This window comes from Morchella sextelata (genome assembly GCF_020137385.1).
Source record: "Morchella sextelata strain SCLS chromosome Unknown scls_2, whole genome shotgun sequence".
NCBI classification, from domain to species: Eukaryota; Fungi; Ascomycota; class Pezizomycetes; order Pezizales; family Morchellaceae; genus Morchella; species Morchella sextelata.
In genome coordinates, this window is record NW_025408617.1 from 1,151,659 (window position 1) to 1,167,667 (window position 16,009).

At 46.5% G+C, this 16,009-nt stretch overlaps 4 protein-coding genes across 4 annotated transcripts; 1 reads left to right on the plus strand and 3 right to left on the minus strand.

The window, feature by feature from the left end:
- Positions 1 to 1,856: 1,856 nt before the first annotated feature.
- H6S33_005557 (uncharacterized protein) lies at positions 1,857 to 3,804 on the plus strand (the record flags this gene model as incomplete). The annotated part of the gene is made up of 8 exons (XM_044836916.1): positions 1,857 to 2,211; positions 2,279 to 2,323; positions 2,385 to 2,588; positions 2,648 to 2,826; positions 2,882 to 3,234; positions 3,294 to 3,536; positions 3,597 to 3,640; positions 3,704 to 3,804. The coding sequence occupies 8 exons, from the start codon at positions 1,857 to 1,859 to the stop codon at positions 3,802 to 3,804; spliced, it is 1,524 nt and encodes a 507-aa protein (XP_044698866.1).
- A 1,601-nt stretch (positions 3,805 to 5,405) lies between these two features.
- H6S33_005558 (uncharacterized protein) lies at positions 5,406 to 8,191 on the minus strand (the record flags this gene model as incomplete). Its single annotated transcript, XM_044836917.1, has 3 exons — positions 5,406 to 6,433; positions 6,488 to 7,897; positions 7,963 to 8,191. The coding sequence occupies 3 exons, from the start codon at positions 8,189 to 8,191 to the stop codon at positions 5,406 to 5,408; spliced, it is 2,667 nt and encodes an 888-aa protein (XP_044698867.1).
- A 1,824-nt stretch (positions 8,192 to 10,015) lies between these two features.
- Positions 10,016 to 11,927, minus strand: H6S33_005559 (uncharacterized protein; the record flags this gene model as incomplete). The annotated part of the gene is made up of 8 exons (XM_044836918.1): positions 10,016 to 10,066; positions 10,126 to 10,517; positions 10,582 to 10,633; positions 10,684 to 11,012; positions 11,066 to 11,174; positions 11,239 to 11,391; positions 11,460 to 11,618; positions 11,697 to 11,927. The coding sequence occupies 8 exons, from the start codon at positions 11,925 to 11,927 to the stop codon at positions 10,016 to 10,018; spliced, it is 1,476 nt and encodes a 491-aa protein (XP_044698868.1).
- Positions 11,928 to 13,674: 1,747 nt separating this feature from the next.
- H6S33_005560 (uncharacterized protein) lies at positions 13,675 to 14,214 on the minus strand (the record flags this gene model as incomplete). The annotated part of the gene is made up of 3 exons (XM_044836919.1): positions 13,675 to 13,724; positions 13,780 to 13,861; positions 14,050 to 14,214. 3 exons carry the CDS (start codon positions 14,212 to 14,214, stop codon positions 13,675 to 13,677), a joined length of 297 nt encoding a protein of 98 aa, XP_044698869.1.
- Between the last annotated feature and the right edge of the window lie 1,795 nt (positions 14,215 to 16,009).

Here is a 16,009-nt window from a genome sequence, read left to right on the forward strand (position 1 = left end):
GATGGTCGGCGGTCGGAATCAGCGAGTGGAACGCCTCAAGATATCTGTGGGTTGCAACTGAGTGATAGTTCGTGATTCATATACATCCCACAAGGGCATAGGTATGGTCAGAGACCAGCTGCGACATAATTTACTGCAGGGATTTTGTGCATGAAACTTGCATCTGTAAAGGAGACATTTAGGTTGGTAGGTGGGTGATATGACATGCAGGGATTATTCACACTACAAGTTGAGGTGCATTTTCTTTTACTGTCCCTACAGTTTGCAATCACCTCACCATCTGTTTTACCAGGTAAGTAGGTAGAACATATGTACCTACATGTATGTACATACCTACTTATCTACACATGCTTGTCTTACTCCCGAACGCGTTAGTTAAAGATAAGTCTTGTGTAATGGTTTGTTAATGGTTTTGAATTTGTATAATATGATCTACAGGGGAAATATCCACTTGGGACACCCTAGCTATAGCTAGGGCCGTAAGTTCTCCAACCCCAACCTATCCAAGCGATCGTGGCTGCGTCCAGATGACATGAGAGCTACTTTATGTGTGTAAATCTCCTTGGAATGTAGACTTCCAAGGGTGTGTTAAAAACCAGGGGCTTAACGAACACTAAGAATTGAGTCCTTGGGACCAACCCGCTAGGTTGGCGATAAAGTAATGCGGGGAAATCGAAACCTTGTAAAATAGAGAAAAAGAAAAAAAAAGAGCCAGTAACTCTCATTCCCTCGATTGATCCCACATGGTCAACGTTCTAGCTTCATATTCATGAATCCAGGAACGATTCGAATGTTGATATCATATTTTGAGGCCTCAAGAGCTAGAACTGGCTGCGGTATAATTCGCGATGAAAATAATATACAATCTTGAACTTTGACCTAAATTTTCTGCCTGTTTGTCTGAGAAAGAAGCAGCCAAGTTTCACCGTGGTACACGCATACGTGGACTTCGTATTATTATTTCAGCTGAGATTTTAACCCTACAGTGGTGATAAGATGCACACAACACTAGTACGCAAATATTTTCACAAACAGTGAGCGCTTGATTATGACACAATATTCATATCTCTCGTAGCTGCATGTATTGAATCTAGGAACATATGTGGGTATTTAAAGGTACATACATACATAGTACCTGGTACATAGAGTACATGTAGGTACTCTATATTTTATACAGCCTCCTATATGAGCGAGACCCGGCTTCCAAGTTCTGCGATTGATATCTCCTGCATAAAAATACCCCGAGGTTTCCCCACGGGGATGGATAGCAGTGATTGATGGAGTAATCAAATGTGCACTTACAATTGGAAGTGTAAGATCATGCAGGACCATAGTATATAGTAGGTAATACAACCTGTTCAACCATCTGGATATCGATTGTATATCCTTTTTTAATATCTCAGCTTATTCGCCACAAAGATGACCCATCTGCGCAGATTTATTCTCTTAAGTGTGTGTATTGATCAAAGACACTGTTTTTGTGCACATAGTTGAACTACTGTACATATATCTCTGGGAATAATACCGGCATCTCGGGGTCCGGCAGTTACTGCCAAGGCCGACCTGCTTAAGCGAGGATGGATGTACGCACGCGATGTAACGAGATGTAGAAACCGCCGTTCCTCCTCTTTTCTTTTCCCCATGGGGTTGCCGAAGAGTTACTCTATAAAACGGTTGACTGGACTGGCTTTCTTCTTCCCCAGAGTTCCCTTTTTAAACTCCATTCAACCCTTGCAAGACCCTTATCAGTTGTTTACCATTCCACTCCCCCGGATTTCTTCAACTATCCCAAGGACTAGCTAAGTCCAGCCTCTAATAATAAGGCCGCCTGGTTCAATATTCACACCAGGCTCAAAATGGCAAGGATAATAGTCGTTGCTTTATGCGTTTTCGTCTCCCTTGGAGCGCTGATTTTTGGCATGGACGGAGGATATCTCTCGGGGGTCCTCGCCATGCCGAACTTCATCGAGGACTTTGGAAGGTACGATGCTGTGCATAATAAGCATTACATCTCTGCTAGCCAGCAGTCCTTCATCACTTCGTTCCCCTATGTGGGACAGTTCGGAGCGGCAATGGTGGGAGGTTATATTGGAGATCACTTTGGAAGAAGGTGGGGGCTGTTTGTGATGTGTGTAGTAAGTATTGTAGGTGTTGTCATGCAAATTGTGGCCAAGAATGAGGCTTTATTTGTGGCGGGGAGGTTTTTTAATTGTGAGTATTCTAGTACGGTTTGGGGATGTTAAAATTAAAAGATTTGTACTAATTTATGGGGAAACAGATATATCAATCGGCTTTGCGACAATCTTTGTACCCGTCTATCAAGGTAAACCCCACTTGCTGGCTTAATGTGTGTGTCTCAAGACCAAATACTCAATGAACCATAGCCGAGTGCTCTCCGCGTAAAATCAGGGGTACAATGATTACGCTCTACCAATTAAACATTGTCCTCGGAAGCTTCGTGATTTCGATTGTTAACAACTTCACACAACACATTAAAAGCGACGCATCATATCGGATTCCAATCGGCCTACTACTGATACTCCCGATTTTGATTATTCCTGGGCTTCCATTCCTTCCTGAATCTCCACGTAAGCATCCCTCAATATGGCTGGTGGGAAGAATACATCGCTGATATGAGTATACATAGGTTGGTTAATGAAGAAGGGGCGAGAAGAGGATGCGAGAAAGAGTTTAACTTTACTTCACAAAGATGACGTCGACTTCTCAGTTGAAAGCGAGATTGCGTTCCTCAAAGCCACTATAACCGAGCAGGAAGAACTCAATAAGTCTTCTACGTGGGCTGACTGTTTCCGTGGTACAAATCTCGTATGTCTATCTATACCTCTGCTTTCTTACCAATATCATATTAACTGTAGATCAGAGAAGAACCCTCCTCGCCATCCTCATCCAAGTTATGCAACAATTTACCGGTGTCTCCTTCATTTTCAACTATGGCACAGTTTTCTTCTCTCAAGTCGGTGTTGGAGGCCCCTTCATAATCATGATAATGACAAACTTGGTCAACCTAATCGGGACAGTCGTCTCCTTCTTCCTTGTTGACCGTCTAGGAAGAAGACCCCTCTTATTGGCAGGTTCGGTAATTATGTTTATCGGGCAGCTTTCTGTGGGTGTATCGGGTTTGAAGGCTGAGGAGGGGGATATGAAGGCTAAGAAAGCCATTGTGGCATTTGTATTGATCTATGTTTTTGGATTTGCGGCTTCCTGGGGTCCACTGTACGCACCACTCCCTTGCATCACCTTTCACAGGTTCACTAATGGTAAAAATTTTATAGAGCGTGGGTCATAACGTCGGAAGTCAGCACAAATACTATTCGTGAGAAAACACAAGCGCTTGGTAGCGCATCCAATATCCTGGCCTCGTGGGTCGTGACATTTACCCTTCCCTACTTGACAAATGCAGACCAGGCTGGCCTGGGACCCAAAGTTGGGTTCATTTTCGCCTGCTTTGTCGCTATAGGGGGTGTTTATACATATATCTTTGTTCCCGAGACAAGTGGCAGGGCGTTGGAAGAACTGTTAGTCCAATAACTCTATCCTGTTTTGATGGGGGTTTACTGATTTTCATAATCTTTTAGTGATGAGTTATTCCAAAAGGGGGTACCGTCGAGGAAATTCAAAGGTGCATAGATCCCTCTCTATTTTCTGGCTGATGTGAAACTAACTAGATCACCCTTAACTTCAGGTTACCAAATCACCGGTGCTGCAGCTCTGGTAGATCAATCCCTCGAATCCAAATCATTCGATAACGAAAAACCATCCGAGTTATCTAAAACTGAAGTCTAGATTTAAACTGTTCTTTCTTTCTCTTTTGGTTATTACACCTGGTCGGCGTATATGAATGTAATGAAACAATTTTTTATTTTCTATTTTATCTTTAAGGATTTTTATTTTGGATTCGTGGGTGGGGTTATCACAATGGTATAAAGGTGGCGTGGCTTAGTGAGCCAATTGGTCTTTTGTATCAATGCTAGCCATAGGGCGAAAAGGAGTTGTAAATATCATACTGTTTTTTATTCCCTCAAAGGCTGGCTTCCAAACAGAACTTTAATTGATAGCAACTGGCCCGAGAGTCTACATCTAGCTACGTATATGTCTGCATTCGGATGTCTTCTAGGATATCAATATCTTATCAATCTGATATCTGCTTGCTCCTAGCCACGTTGGTCTCCGGGCCTGGTTGCTTACATAAATAACGAATGAAACGTCAGTTAGAAAGTGCAGAGTATGTAGTGTTTAGCTTATGATTGTTAACAATTACTGTACTTAATGCTGGACTTTCGATCCGGCCTTAGCAATAACTGGGGTATCGACTTCAATTCTGCTAATTTTTCTTGTCCCTAGACTAGCCTGATCTCGGGACCACAAGACCAGAATCACCTCAGTCCCTTGGCCTTTCGTTACCTACAGTGTGTCTTCCAGTACTCATGTGCGCTTCTCATTGAATTTGTGGTCAAGGATGCTTGGCCTACAAGCTCTGGAAGGTATCTTCGAGAGGATATCTTTAAACGCGGAGAAAACAACACTTCGGTATACAAAAAGAGTAAGTATGTGATATACCAGCCTCTGGAGGCCCCTATTTTGCTAATCAAAACCGTTCCGTGTTTCGGAAGGACATAAGCCCGGTGTACTGAGGCTCACCCACAGCATCTCGAGGCAAGAACACACGAGGGCTGCTCTCATGAGCTTACAAGGCAGACACCTTGTGGATAAAGACAGATCAAGCCAAATCGTTCGAGGCAATAACAATTTAACCATCTGACAAAACAGAGAGTTCTTTTTGCCGTCATAGCGATTCCCTATATCCAGGTAAACCTCCACTTTGGGAACATACCCCGCGGAATGGCATGTTCCGTCCCTAGCACCACTATATAGGTACTCTACAGCAGTCCTTGTATCTGGAATGCTAAAACAGTAAGGTCATGAGCATGCGATCAAGTGGCGTTGTCTGGGACTGCTGCTCGACTAGGGGGTGTCGGCGTCGGCGTCGTCGAGATTATCTAATCATACCCACATATGCCTCACGGATTATCACTCGGCGTGATCTGCGGAGGCATTTTAAAGTACTCTAAAACGCCACATTTCGAATAAGCGAAAGCCCTCTCACTTCTCGATCAAAAAGGTACTCGCCTCGCTTGGTCTCGGTGACGTAATTGCGTGATCGGATTTCGGATCTCTCCGTGGCGGGTGGTAGCGTATCGATTGAGGTGTTGCTTTTTTCTTTGACCCCAAAGGGGTGTTACTTCGTTCACAGGGTATTATAGTAATATTAGGATAGCGAGTGAGAATCCATGAATCCAGAAAGTAACAATATTCTTATTCTTCCAAAAATTACTAACTACCTTTCACCCCCAGAGCTATGGTATCTACAAAACAAAATATAACACCTAAAAGTCCAAAGTCCACTCGCCAGACAAATCCTTCTCAGCCTCGACAACCAAAACACCGTTCTCATCAACATCCCTGGACCTCTTCTTGGACGCACCAAGCAAAGTGACCTTCTCAACCTTGACACCAGAGAAACCGCCGTTGCACTTGACTGAGAGCTTCTTGCTCTTGTAAACAAACTCCACAGACAAAGTCTTCTCCTGCTCAAGAGATTCACCATCATCAACGTACAAAGTACCCTTGGCGTATCCTTTGCTGTCGGGGGCGATGATGAGGTTGAAAGGCTTAGTCCTCAACTCGGTGGTAGTCATAGCAGACTCAGACCTGAGAGGGAGGATGGATCCGCCAATGATGTGGAGAGGAATGACATCATAGTCAACATCAGTCAAAGTGACGAACTTGCCCTCACCCTTAACAGACTTTCCGGTGGTGAACTCGTAAAACTGGCCTTCAGGAAGGTAGATGTCGACAGTGGTGACATTCTCGGCGGTGACGGGGGAGACGAGGATAGAATCACCGTATATGAACTGGTATTCGATATCGTAAACGTTCTTGTCCTTGGGGTACTTGAAGAATAAGGGGTTGATCAATGGAACACCAGTCTTGTGCTGCTTGTACATGGCAGTGTAGATGTAGTCCAAGAGCCTGTAACGGATATCGATAGCATTCTTTGCAGCCTTGGCAACCAAGGGCCACCTGTAAAACTCCTGGGAGATTGAGGTGTCACCGTTGTGGTTACGGTAGAAGGGGTTGAATGCACCAAGAGTTGCCCAACGAGCGCAGAGAGTCTCAGTGGTGTTGGCTCCAAACCCACAGACATCAGAACCGACCATGGGGATCTGGTAGAATGAGGCGAAGCCGAGCATGCCGGGGATGGACCAGCGGTATTGTTCCCAGGTGGAGAGGTTGTCACCGAGCCACTTTCCGACCTTCTTTCCGGCACCAGCAAAGGTGGAACGGGTAATGATAAGGGGGCGGAGACCGGGGCGACGAGCAGACATGGCGCCGTAGGTTGCATCAGACATCACTATAGAGTTGCGTTAGTACGAGTGGAAGTGGAGGATGGTTTGGGAATTCTTACTGGTTCCATAAAGATTGTGAGTGTCGTATTCAAGGTAACCACCGTAGTGGACAATGTCAGTGTGAACAGTGCGGTCACTCAAGCCGTAAGGAGCATCGTTGGCAATTGAGTACGCAGGAGCGATCAAGTCAATCTCAGTGCTGGCTCTACGAGCCCTAACCTTGTTGGAAGCACCAGAAACGGCATCAATAGACCTAGTCTTCTTTGCGCTGTAGGTGGATGGGAAGCCAGGAATTGACCTAGGAGGGTCCCTAACAGGGAGTCTCTTGGGAGGCATCTGCTGCGCAATGGCCTCGCCCTCAGGGTCCGAACAAGGGTAAGAGCAGAAACTGGCAGGCTCGTTCATGTCGATCCAGACACCATCAATATCGACACCGGTATCAGCATTGAAGAACTCGGCAAACTCATTGTTCCAGTAGGACTCGATGTTAGGATGGAACCAATCGGGGTATGCAGTAACACCAGGCCAGACAACACCCTTGTGGACGGTGCCATTGGCCTCCTTGAGAAGGGTGTCGGACTCGAGAGCGCGGTTGAAGGCAGGGTAGTCTTGGTAGGCAATCGCAGGGTCGACCATGACGATGTAGTGCTGGTCGTGGGCGTGGAGGTAGTCAATGATCTCACGGACCTTGTCGATGGGGAAACGCTCGGGATCGAGAGTGAAGACCCAACGCTCGTACATGTAGTCGATATCGGTCCACATGGTCTCAAGAGGGATCCCAGCCATAGAGTAGTTTGCAACGACCTCAGCAACATCAATCCAGTCACGGTATCCGTATCTGCACTGGTGGAAACCGAATCCCCAGTATGGCATCATGGCGGGCAATCCAACGACTTCGGAGTACTGCTTGGCAACCTCAACTGGGTCGGGACCGGCGAAGAAGTAAAGATCAAGAATACCACCGATAATGTTGTATTCCAAGCTGTAGGCTCCGGTAGTGTTGGAATTCCTGAGCTTGATGTCCATTCCGTTGGAGTTCAACATGAGGACGGCGTGGGTTCCAGAGTCCCTGTGCTCATAGTAGACCGGGTGGTTTCCGTACAAGTTGGAATCCTGGGGGACACCATAAGAGTCCCTGGACCAGAGAGTACGGGTGGTGTTGGTAGGGTTGAGACGAAGAGATTCGGTGTGCTCTCCAAGACCGTAAATGTTTGGGTTTTCGGGGAGGTTTGTCTTCAGACGGAGGTACTGGCTCTCAAAGATGAGAGCGTTCCCGGTGGTGTCGAAGAGCGTCTCACCAGTGCTGCGGCGGGTGACGCTGAAGCTGAAGGGGGATTGCTTGTACTCGAAGACGATGTCCGACTTTTTGGCGCTTCCGGTGGCATTGGTGGTAGGACGGGGAACGACAGACTCGGGGACTTCGTAGCGCTTGCCTTCGGGGTCGGTGATCTTGACGTGGATACGAGTGTCTATTTTTGCACAGTCAATATCAAAACAACCGCAATCGCAATCGGGGGAGCGCGGAATAACTAACTGGAGTCGTAAGTAACCTCCAACTTCAAGTCCTTCAAGTCCTTTCCGTAAACATCACAGGCCTTTCCGGCCAAAGTAAGATCGGCAACGAAGCCGTTCTTGTTCTCCTTGACATTCTTCGCGTTGTAACCCGGGCAGGCGTCCAAGTCGACGGAGCGAGGACTCAAGACTGAAGCCGCAGAGGCAAGACCGAACGATCCGAGCAGCGCGAGACTGCGAATGGAAGGCATGTTTGCAAAGATCCCCAGTGACTATTGAAAGAGATAGAGGTGGATTGGTGATGAGGAGAGAGAGCTCGGTGGACCCAAGGTTGAGGAACGGAATCGATACATGGTGGGATCTGAAGGTATTTAAACCGTGAATCCTCAACTCAGAGCCGATCTACATTTGTCTCTTCTCGTGTTCACCCGGAGAGACCGGGGGGGTGTGAGGTAGAGGCAGAGACAGAGAGGCAAATTGCGATGCTGCTTGTTGTGGAGTGCCGCACATCGTGCCAATTACACCACCGACATCACAGAGGACAGGGATTGCTACATAGAGCACTCTACTCACTCTACGTGCCTGTATGGTAAATACTAAGACCTCGGTAGAATAAAGGGTAGTCTGGAGTCTGGCAGAGCCTCTAACCAGCTTTCGCTTCCCACAACGGCGGACCGGGACCGGCCAGATGTGATAATGGGTGCTTGGGTGTCTGGGGGCTGGTAAAATTTACGTCTAGGAATAGAGTAGATGGACAGTCTGCCTTTCATGTGGATGAATTTGTTGTTTTGGTGGTCCCTGCGAGTTAGTTACCAAGGAACCAACAGATCTAACTGTATTTGCTTTGTCTTGGGAGACTTGGGTAGAGCCAGGTGAGTGAGCGAGTGTGGGCAAGCGACTCGGAGAGTGAGAGTGCCTCTGCCGGCCGTTGGCTTTCCGGCCGGCCGCTCTTTTCCCCACATGCTACTTGCAGATGGAAAATGCACACACCCAACTTAAAACCCCGCATTTGGTTCTTGGTTCCTTTCTCCAGGTAAGGGAAATAATTAAGCATCCCTGCAAATGATGGAGGAGGCTTGAAATTGAAAGGTCGCGCAAGTGAAGGAGGGGATCTATGTTTCCCAGCACCACTCTATATTTTTCTATTGATGAGATAAGATTAGATAGACGTTGCTCACATCCCAAGTATCATTTCCCCAGGTACCAGATCCATCTCTCCAGCACGGCTTTCTCCAGCACGGCCTTCTCTCCAGCACTGAAATTCAAGGAACCTGAAAAACATCAGCAAAATAACTAGGCACGCTGATCCTGCGATACATCTCCACAAAAGGAAGTACAAAGTACCTCTCGGAACTTTCCATCCCTCCACAACTGGACGGCACCGGAAAAACTGCAAGAGCGACTTTCTTTACATATGTAACTAAGAGTAGTTTTTCCATGATTTCACGTTCCACTCAGTGTGCCGCATCTTCAACGCAGCGGGGTACTTTGAGGTACGGTAGTCCGGTATGCCGGGCTTGGCCGGCATCTCGGGGGAGACACCATCCACACTCTCCTCCGCCTCTCCACAACTCAGTCACTCACCCCACACTCACATCGTCCCTTTAGCCTGGACGGAGTACCTTGGGCCCCACCGTTTTCATACTGGGGAATAAAGTACAGGCCTGTACTTTGCCGCTTATGCAGTAGTCAACTCTAATTAACCAATATTAGTGGCGTTTATAGCCCATGGGATCGCGTCGCGCCGATTTTTTTTTTGCTCTCCTGCCCTTCTATCGCGAGTTCGCGTGCCTCTCCGGCGTGCCTGTCCGAGTTGCCGATAATCACCATGGCCTAATTAACTCTAGAGTCTAGAGCTTCATGATCACGGGCAAAAGGGACCGGGAGTTAAGAGCTTTGAAAAAGGGACGCTACCCCGAATCTGTATTCACTAAATTTTCTTGGGCATCTTGCGATTCGTCCGTCCTCTTGCTTTCTATAGACACAGGAGATTTTTCTTTCCGTTCCCTCTCAAAGGGACGATAGGCTGTAACAAAGGAAAAAAGCTAACTAGTAAAAGCCACCGATTTCGATTCCTACAAGCTGCAAATACCAGACCCAGAAAGTGAGGCGCTTGGATAGAAGACCTATTAAACCAGTCAGTATCATTCATCTTCTCTACTTCTGACAACTTCATAGCACTCACCTTTGGCAACCCGCTGCTGATCGAAACCGACAAAGTTCCGGAAGTCCCAACTGTAAGAGTTGTGCAAGAGAGGACATCAACCACCGTCGCTCCCGCAGTGTATCCTGTGCTGGTTACAGACAAAGTCGCGCTTCCACTCGATCCCAAGTTCGTCATCACAGTAACAATATCGCCCTTGCGAATAGCCAGACTGTTGGTGTCAGAGTAGATGACCCAGGCCTGGTACGTGAGATAAGTAGTTCCAGAAACTTCAATCGCACGGTTGCGGATCTGGTTGAGGGAAGCAATGTGGGTGTACAGTGTGGCGGTGGTATCGTATTTGGAGAACCAGATTGCCTCACGGTTGGCGGGGTCGGAAGCTCCAGTGTAGAAGTGTTCCTGACCTTCATAGACTGCAGGAAGAATGAGTGGTTAGTATCTTATTCTTGAATTTCTGGGGACTTGTGAATGACTTACTGATTGGGATACCATCAGCCATGATGTTGAATGCAATGACGTTTTTGGCCAACTATTCCGATATCAGCACAACTCACCCAACATCTCGTCACTATAACTTACAGAAGTATCACTCGTTACACTTCCAAATCTCGGCAAATCATGGTTCTCAGAAAATGTTCCAAGAAGTGTCGAATCGGCGCAACTGCTCTTTACAGTTGAGATCATCGAAACCAGCTCAGAAATACTGCCGCTGCTGCTGGTAAAGGCTCTGATCAACGGGTAGTAAACAGGGAAGTTCAAAACACCAGACAAGTAGTTCTGGTACGGGCAGGTGTAGGAAGCATCGCCGGAGTACACTTCGCCGACACAGTACACGCCCGAGGCGTCTTCAAAGTCGGGCCAGAAGTCTTGCTGCACATGTTTGACAGTGTCGATGCGGAGTCCGTCGACTAAGGAATGTTAATTCAGTAACAAAGATACAATTAGGGGATGTGGTAATTACTGGAGTAGTTGGAGACAAGCTCAGCGACCCATTCGTGGTATTCAGTTTGCACCGTTGTCAACTCGGTGTTAACGTCTACGAGAGGGACGCTGTTGTCGCCGAGCCAGCACTTGACGAAATCAGTATCATATGCGGAGAGTAGCATGCCGAGTGATAGGGAGGGAGATACATACATCCTCGACGTTATCTTGGTTGGAGTAATCAGAAATGAAACAGAAAGAGTGGAAATAATCCTCAGAGTTAAAAGGCACAAATTCACTGTAATCAACGGATGCAGCTGTGCCAGACCAGGCAAAATGGTTAGGCGCTACATCGACCATCAAGTACTACACACGTGATTATCAATTAGCTAGCGTTTAAAAAAACATAATATCAAAATAGTAGTTTAACAAACCATTCCACGAGCATGGATAGCAGCAGAAAGCGCAACCAAATCAGCAGCAGTTCCAAAGTTGCTATTGAGAGCATAAATATCCTTTGCCCAGTACCCGTGGTAAGCTGCACCATAAGCAGTGGTTTCTTCGATGTTCTCGACGACAGGGGAGATCCAGATCTAGTAGTATCACTTATATAAGTCCATGTGACTTTAAAGGAGAAACTTATAATTATGTAATCCTTCAAAACAACTCACAGCAGTGAATCCCATCCCCTGAATATAATCCAACTTATTGATGATACCCTGGTAGGTACCTCCGCAATACTTTCTATCCTCCGTGTTGCAGCTGGCCGTGGTGGATTCATCCGTACGGGCAAAACGGTCGGTCAAGACTTGGTAGACCGATTTGGAGCGCCATTCGGCTGGCGTTGCCGCGTGGGTTAGGGCTGTAAGAGCGCCGAGGAGGGCAAGTGATAGTGAACGCATTTTGGAGTGCTGGGAAGCTAGCTAAGTAGTGATCGAATTGAAGGAATGTAAGTGAGTTGTGATGATGATATTTCGGAGGACCGTGAGAGGGTATTTAAAAGTCCTCTTTGTCAATAGAGATCACCCCCCTTATTGCAGATCAGTTATAGGTAGTAGTGAGCGGATGACCGGCGCTGGAGGGCTCGAGTCCAAATGCTTGTTTTTCCTTGGTGTCAGATGGAGCCTGTCAGGTGGAACTTGTCGATCTGTGAAAATGTGAAACATTTAGCCAGAGTACCGAAATCCTCATCTCTCACCACATATTGCGCCGAAATAAGATCAAGAAGTGTATATTCGTTCAAGACATCTCGCGGAGAGCGTTCGTTCTATTCGGAAACTACGCGGCATCGCGGAAGGAATCATAGAAAAAATCTACAATATTATGCAGACTCGGAATAAAAGTTGTTCCTGACATGATTGACGTGACGTACCCCATGCTTCTCTTTTGTGGGGTTGGGGTGTGGAGAAAAAAGGGCTCAAAATGTGGGGAATGATCACATAAATTGGGGAATGAAATAGAGTAGTATATTACTGATAGAAGAAAAATCTTTTCTGCGCATACCTTTTCGAGGAAACCCCGCGGCCGGCCGTCCTACCGAAGAAAGTTGTTCGGATCGAGTACCGAAAATGCTGGGGGAGATTATACTCCCTGGGAATATATTATATGACGTACGTATCACTGGAAGAAATCTATATATTTTTTTGGGTTCCGGGGTACGTGAATCGGAGTTTGCCGTGGGGAATAATTATTAAAGTGAGAGTAAAGAGGTAAGATCAGCAGGAAAAAGACGCGATTACGGATAGACTCCCGAATGCAAGAACTTCCGTTTGGAAGAAGGAATGTTATTGCCAAGGATTCTAAAGGGTGACCTCGGGGGGAATTTATGTGCATAATGCTCTGCTTTTGTACCTGACGGATGCAATATAAATCCATGAAATATCTCCATAAACATAGCCCTGAAATCTTCCTCCTTAAGCTGGGGAGTGTATCAGCGTATCCCTCCTGGCTACTAGTGACCTATGGTTGTGAAGAAATCACAGGATGAGGTACTGCCAAGGCTAATCCTGGTTGTGAGAAATCGAGTGAGTTTTGGTGGTTTAGAATGGGCCTGGGTATAGCCCTACGCTAATAAACCAAAGAACACCAGCTGGCTGAAGAGGCTGAACTAACTACTGCCATAATCAAAATTCACCCAGGCAATGTTTTGGAACCAATCTAGGGGTAACCTAAATAACCTATCGGAGTTTAAACTATCGAGTTTGAGCGAAATATCGCCATCTAGTAGCCCTTTAATTACGGATGGCATGATGCCGGGTGACGACAGCATAGATCGTGAGCTTAAAATATTTTCCAAATATCTTGCCACTGCCGGAATTTCCCTCATCATCAAGAGATGATACGACTGCGTGAATTCCTAAATCATCCGGTAATGTCAGAAAACCTTTCCAACGGAGAAACGAAAAACCGGATGTGAAGGATAAACACCTATTGAACATCAACTGCTTATCTACGAATAGCATGATGATCAATATCTGAGTAGGAGACATGGGCTTGTTTGAGTTGAGTGCAGTGGTTTCTGCGGCTATCGTGGCCTACCGTCCTGATTTGCCTTAGCGTCTTAGCGTCTTGATGAGCCGTCCAATTCCGGTTAGTCCGTCTTCAATTGAAATCCAGGGACATTCAGGCATGGTCTCAATCTGCGTGTGCTCAACTCTTGAAGACCGATAGTCTCAGAGGCCGAACATGGGATCCATCTCCTGTTAATCAGCACCTGAATTAAACTCAAGCCTCCCGCAGTAACGCAGCACTGACCATCAATTGCAAGCTCAACAACCACCCTGTACCACCACCAAGACCCCCCCCCCATGCCATCTCGGAACATCCATTTAATGCCCTAACAACATCTCACTCTGTCTCACAAACGCACACACCGAAACGGCAATTTCCCACGTGGTTGGGTTGGGTTGGGTTGGGTTGGGAGGCGCATGCCCAGAGAAAACAAGCATTTTTCGCCTCGACGCGGGAAAACGTCGTCCGGCCGGGAACCAGGTTGGGTGATCTGCAGGTCCGGGACTTGCGTACCGGGCCTGCTGTACCGGGCGGGATGCTGTCCACGGGCCAAATAGCACCGAAGCCGGGTTTGTGATGGGGTGGTGGTGGTGGTGGTGGTGGTGGTGTGGGGTAGGGCGGCGGCGGCGGTGGTGGTGGTGGTGGGGTATGGAATGGTTGTGGAATGTATGCATGCATGGTGGGTGGGGTCGTAGCCCGGGTCTTTGTTGAGGAGGATGCAGGACAGGTATCGTCATGCAGGAACCCAGTGCTGTGGACACTGTTGAGTGTTGTTGCGCGGTACGTGTCCGCAGAATCACTGTCGGGGTTTGGTCATGGCGTGTCACTCGCAAACATATCTATTTCCCCATTTACTCTAGCGGTCTTTATTTACGCCGACTAGTCGACGCTAGCTAACAAGCTAGCTCCGGGTAGAGTTTTTAACAAGAGAGAAGGCGCGGACCCCGGCAAGTGCCTGCGGTAAGCAGAAAGCTGCTCGTACATACAGTACCAGAAAATGGGGAGGTTCTGATACCGCAGTACTACCGCAGTACTGCGGTATTAAATTAAATACCGTATGGTTGGCACAATGCGATCATAATACGGTATTGTTAGAACTGTAGTATTCCTAGCATCCCGTAATGTTGAAACAATCCGGGATGCCTGCAATACTGTATTTCTATCAATACCGCAACAATACCGTAGCACTACCGCAGGGGTGTTAGCGACCCCTGCGGTAGTGCTACGGTATTGTTGCGGTATTGTCTACACTACATCATACCCGGCAAATGCGGCACGACTGCCACACCACTACCGCACGCGCCCCAGGTATTGTCTCAACAATACCTGGACCTGCTGCCGTAATGCTGCGGCATTCTTCCGTAACACTGCCGCATTTTTTTGTGACATACCGCAACGCTGCCGCATTGTTTTGCAAAATAAGGCATGTATTCCACGAGTTAGTGCACATGTCATATTGACTTGTAGTCCTTTTAAAAGAATACACGATATTTATACATGTATTCTTCGTAGACTAATCAAATGAATTATTGCATGAAGATAATATTTTTACATACAATTGATTTTATCATGTATTTTATTATCTAATCTACAGTTTGATTTTCAATGTATGTCTAAAATCTCACATACATGTAGTTGTTCTTTTACATCAAATTTCCCAACTGCAGCGAAATAATCATCAGTCAGTTTGTTTAAACTACGATATACACAATATTCCAGTACACACATGCACCACTACACTCGAGAGTTAGTAAACTGGTGTTGAGAATTGGAAGCCAAGAGGGGGTATTCATTTACCAGATTATAATACATACCACTACAGTACTATATACATACATGTACGTGTATGTATGTATGTACATGTATGTATATCAATGTTCTACACGCGAGAATTAGAAAACAGAGCATTTTCCGATAGGAAGGGGTATTCGTTTACCAGGTTACTCTGTACGATACACGCGACCACTACATGTACATGTACTACACGAGAGAATTAGATGATAATTAGAAATCAAGAGGGGGGTACTTACCAGATTACAACAATAAACATAACATTATCAACACTACAGTACCAAAAAGGGGGGTGGGATCACTACAGTATTCTCGTCAATGCGCTAGTAATGTGGTAAAAAATACGGCATTGGTACAGTATTCTTCCTACAATTCCGATTTGATTCGGTATTCGCCATCACATGTATGTTCCGTAGTCCTATGGTAGTGATTTTACCCCGTTTTTTCATACTGTACACTACACACCAGAATTAGTGAACGCGCCATCGGAGGGGAAGAAGGAGGGGATTACAATGATAGACACGATACTGTTGTTATGATAAAAACCACCCTGCACGCCACCAGAGAATTACATTTAGTGTGAACTCATAATTGTGATTGGAGGTTGGGGAGGGGGGGTTACAATAATAAACACCACACTGTTATTATGATAAACTACACGCGAGAATCAGTGAACTCATCA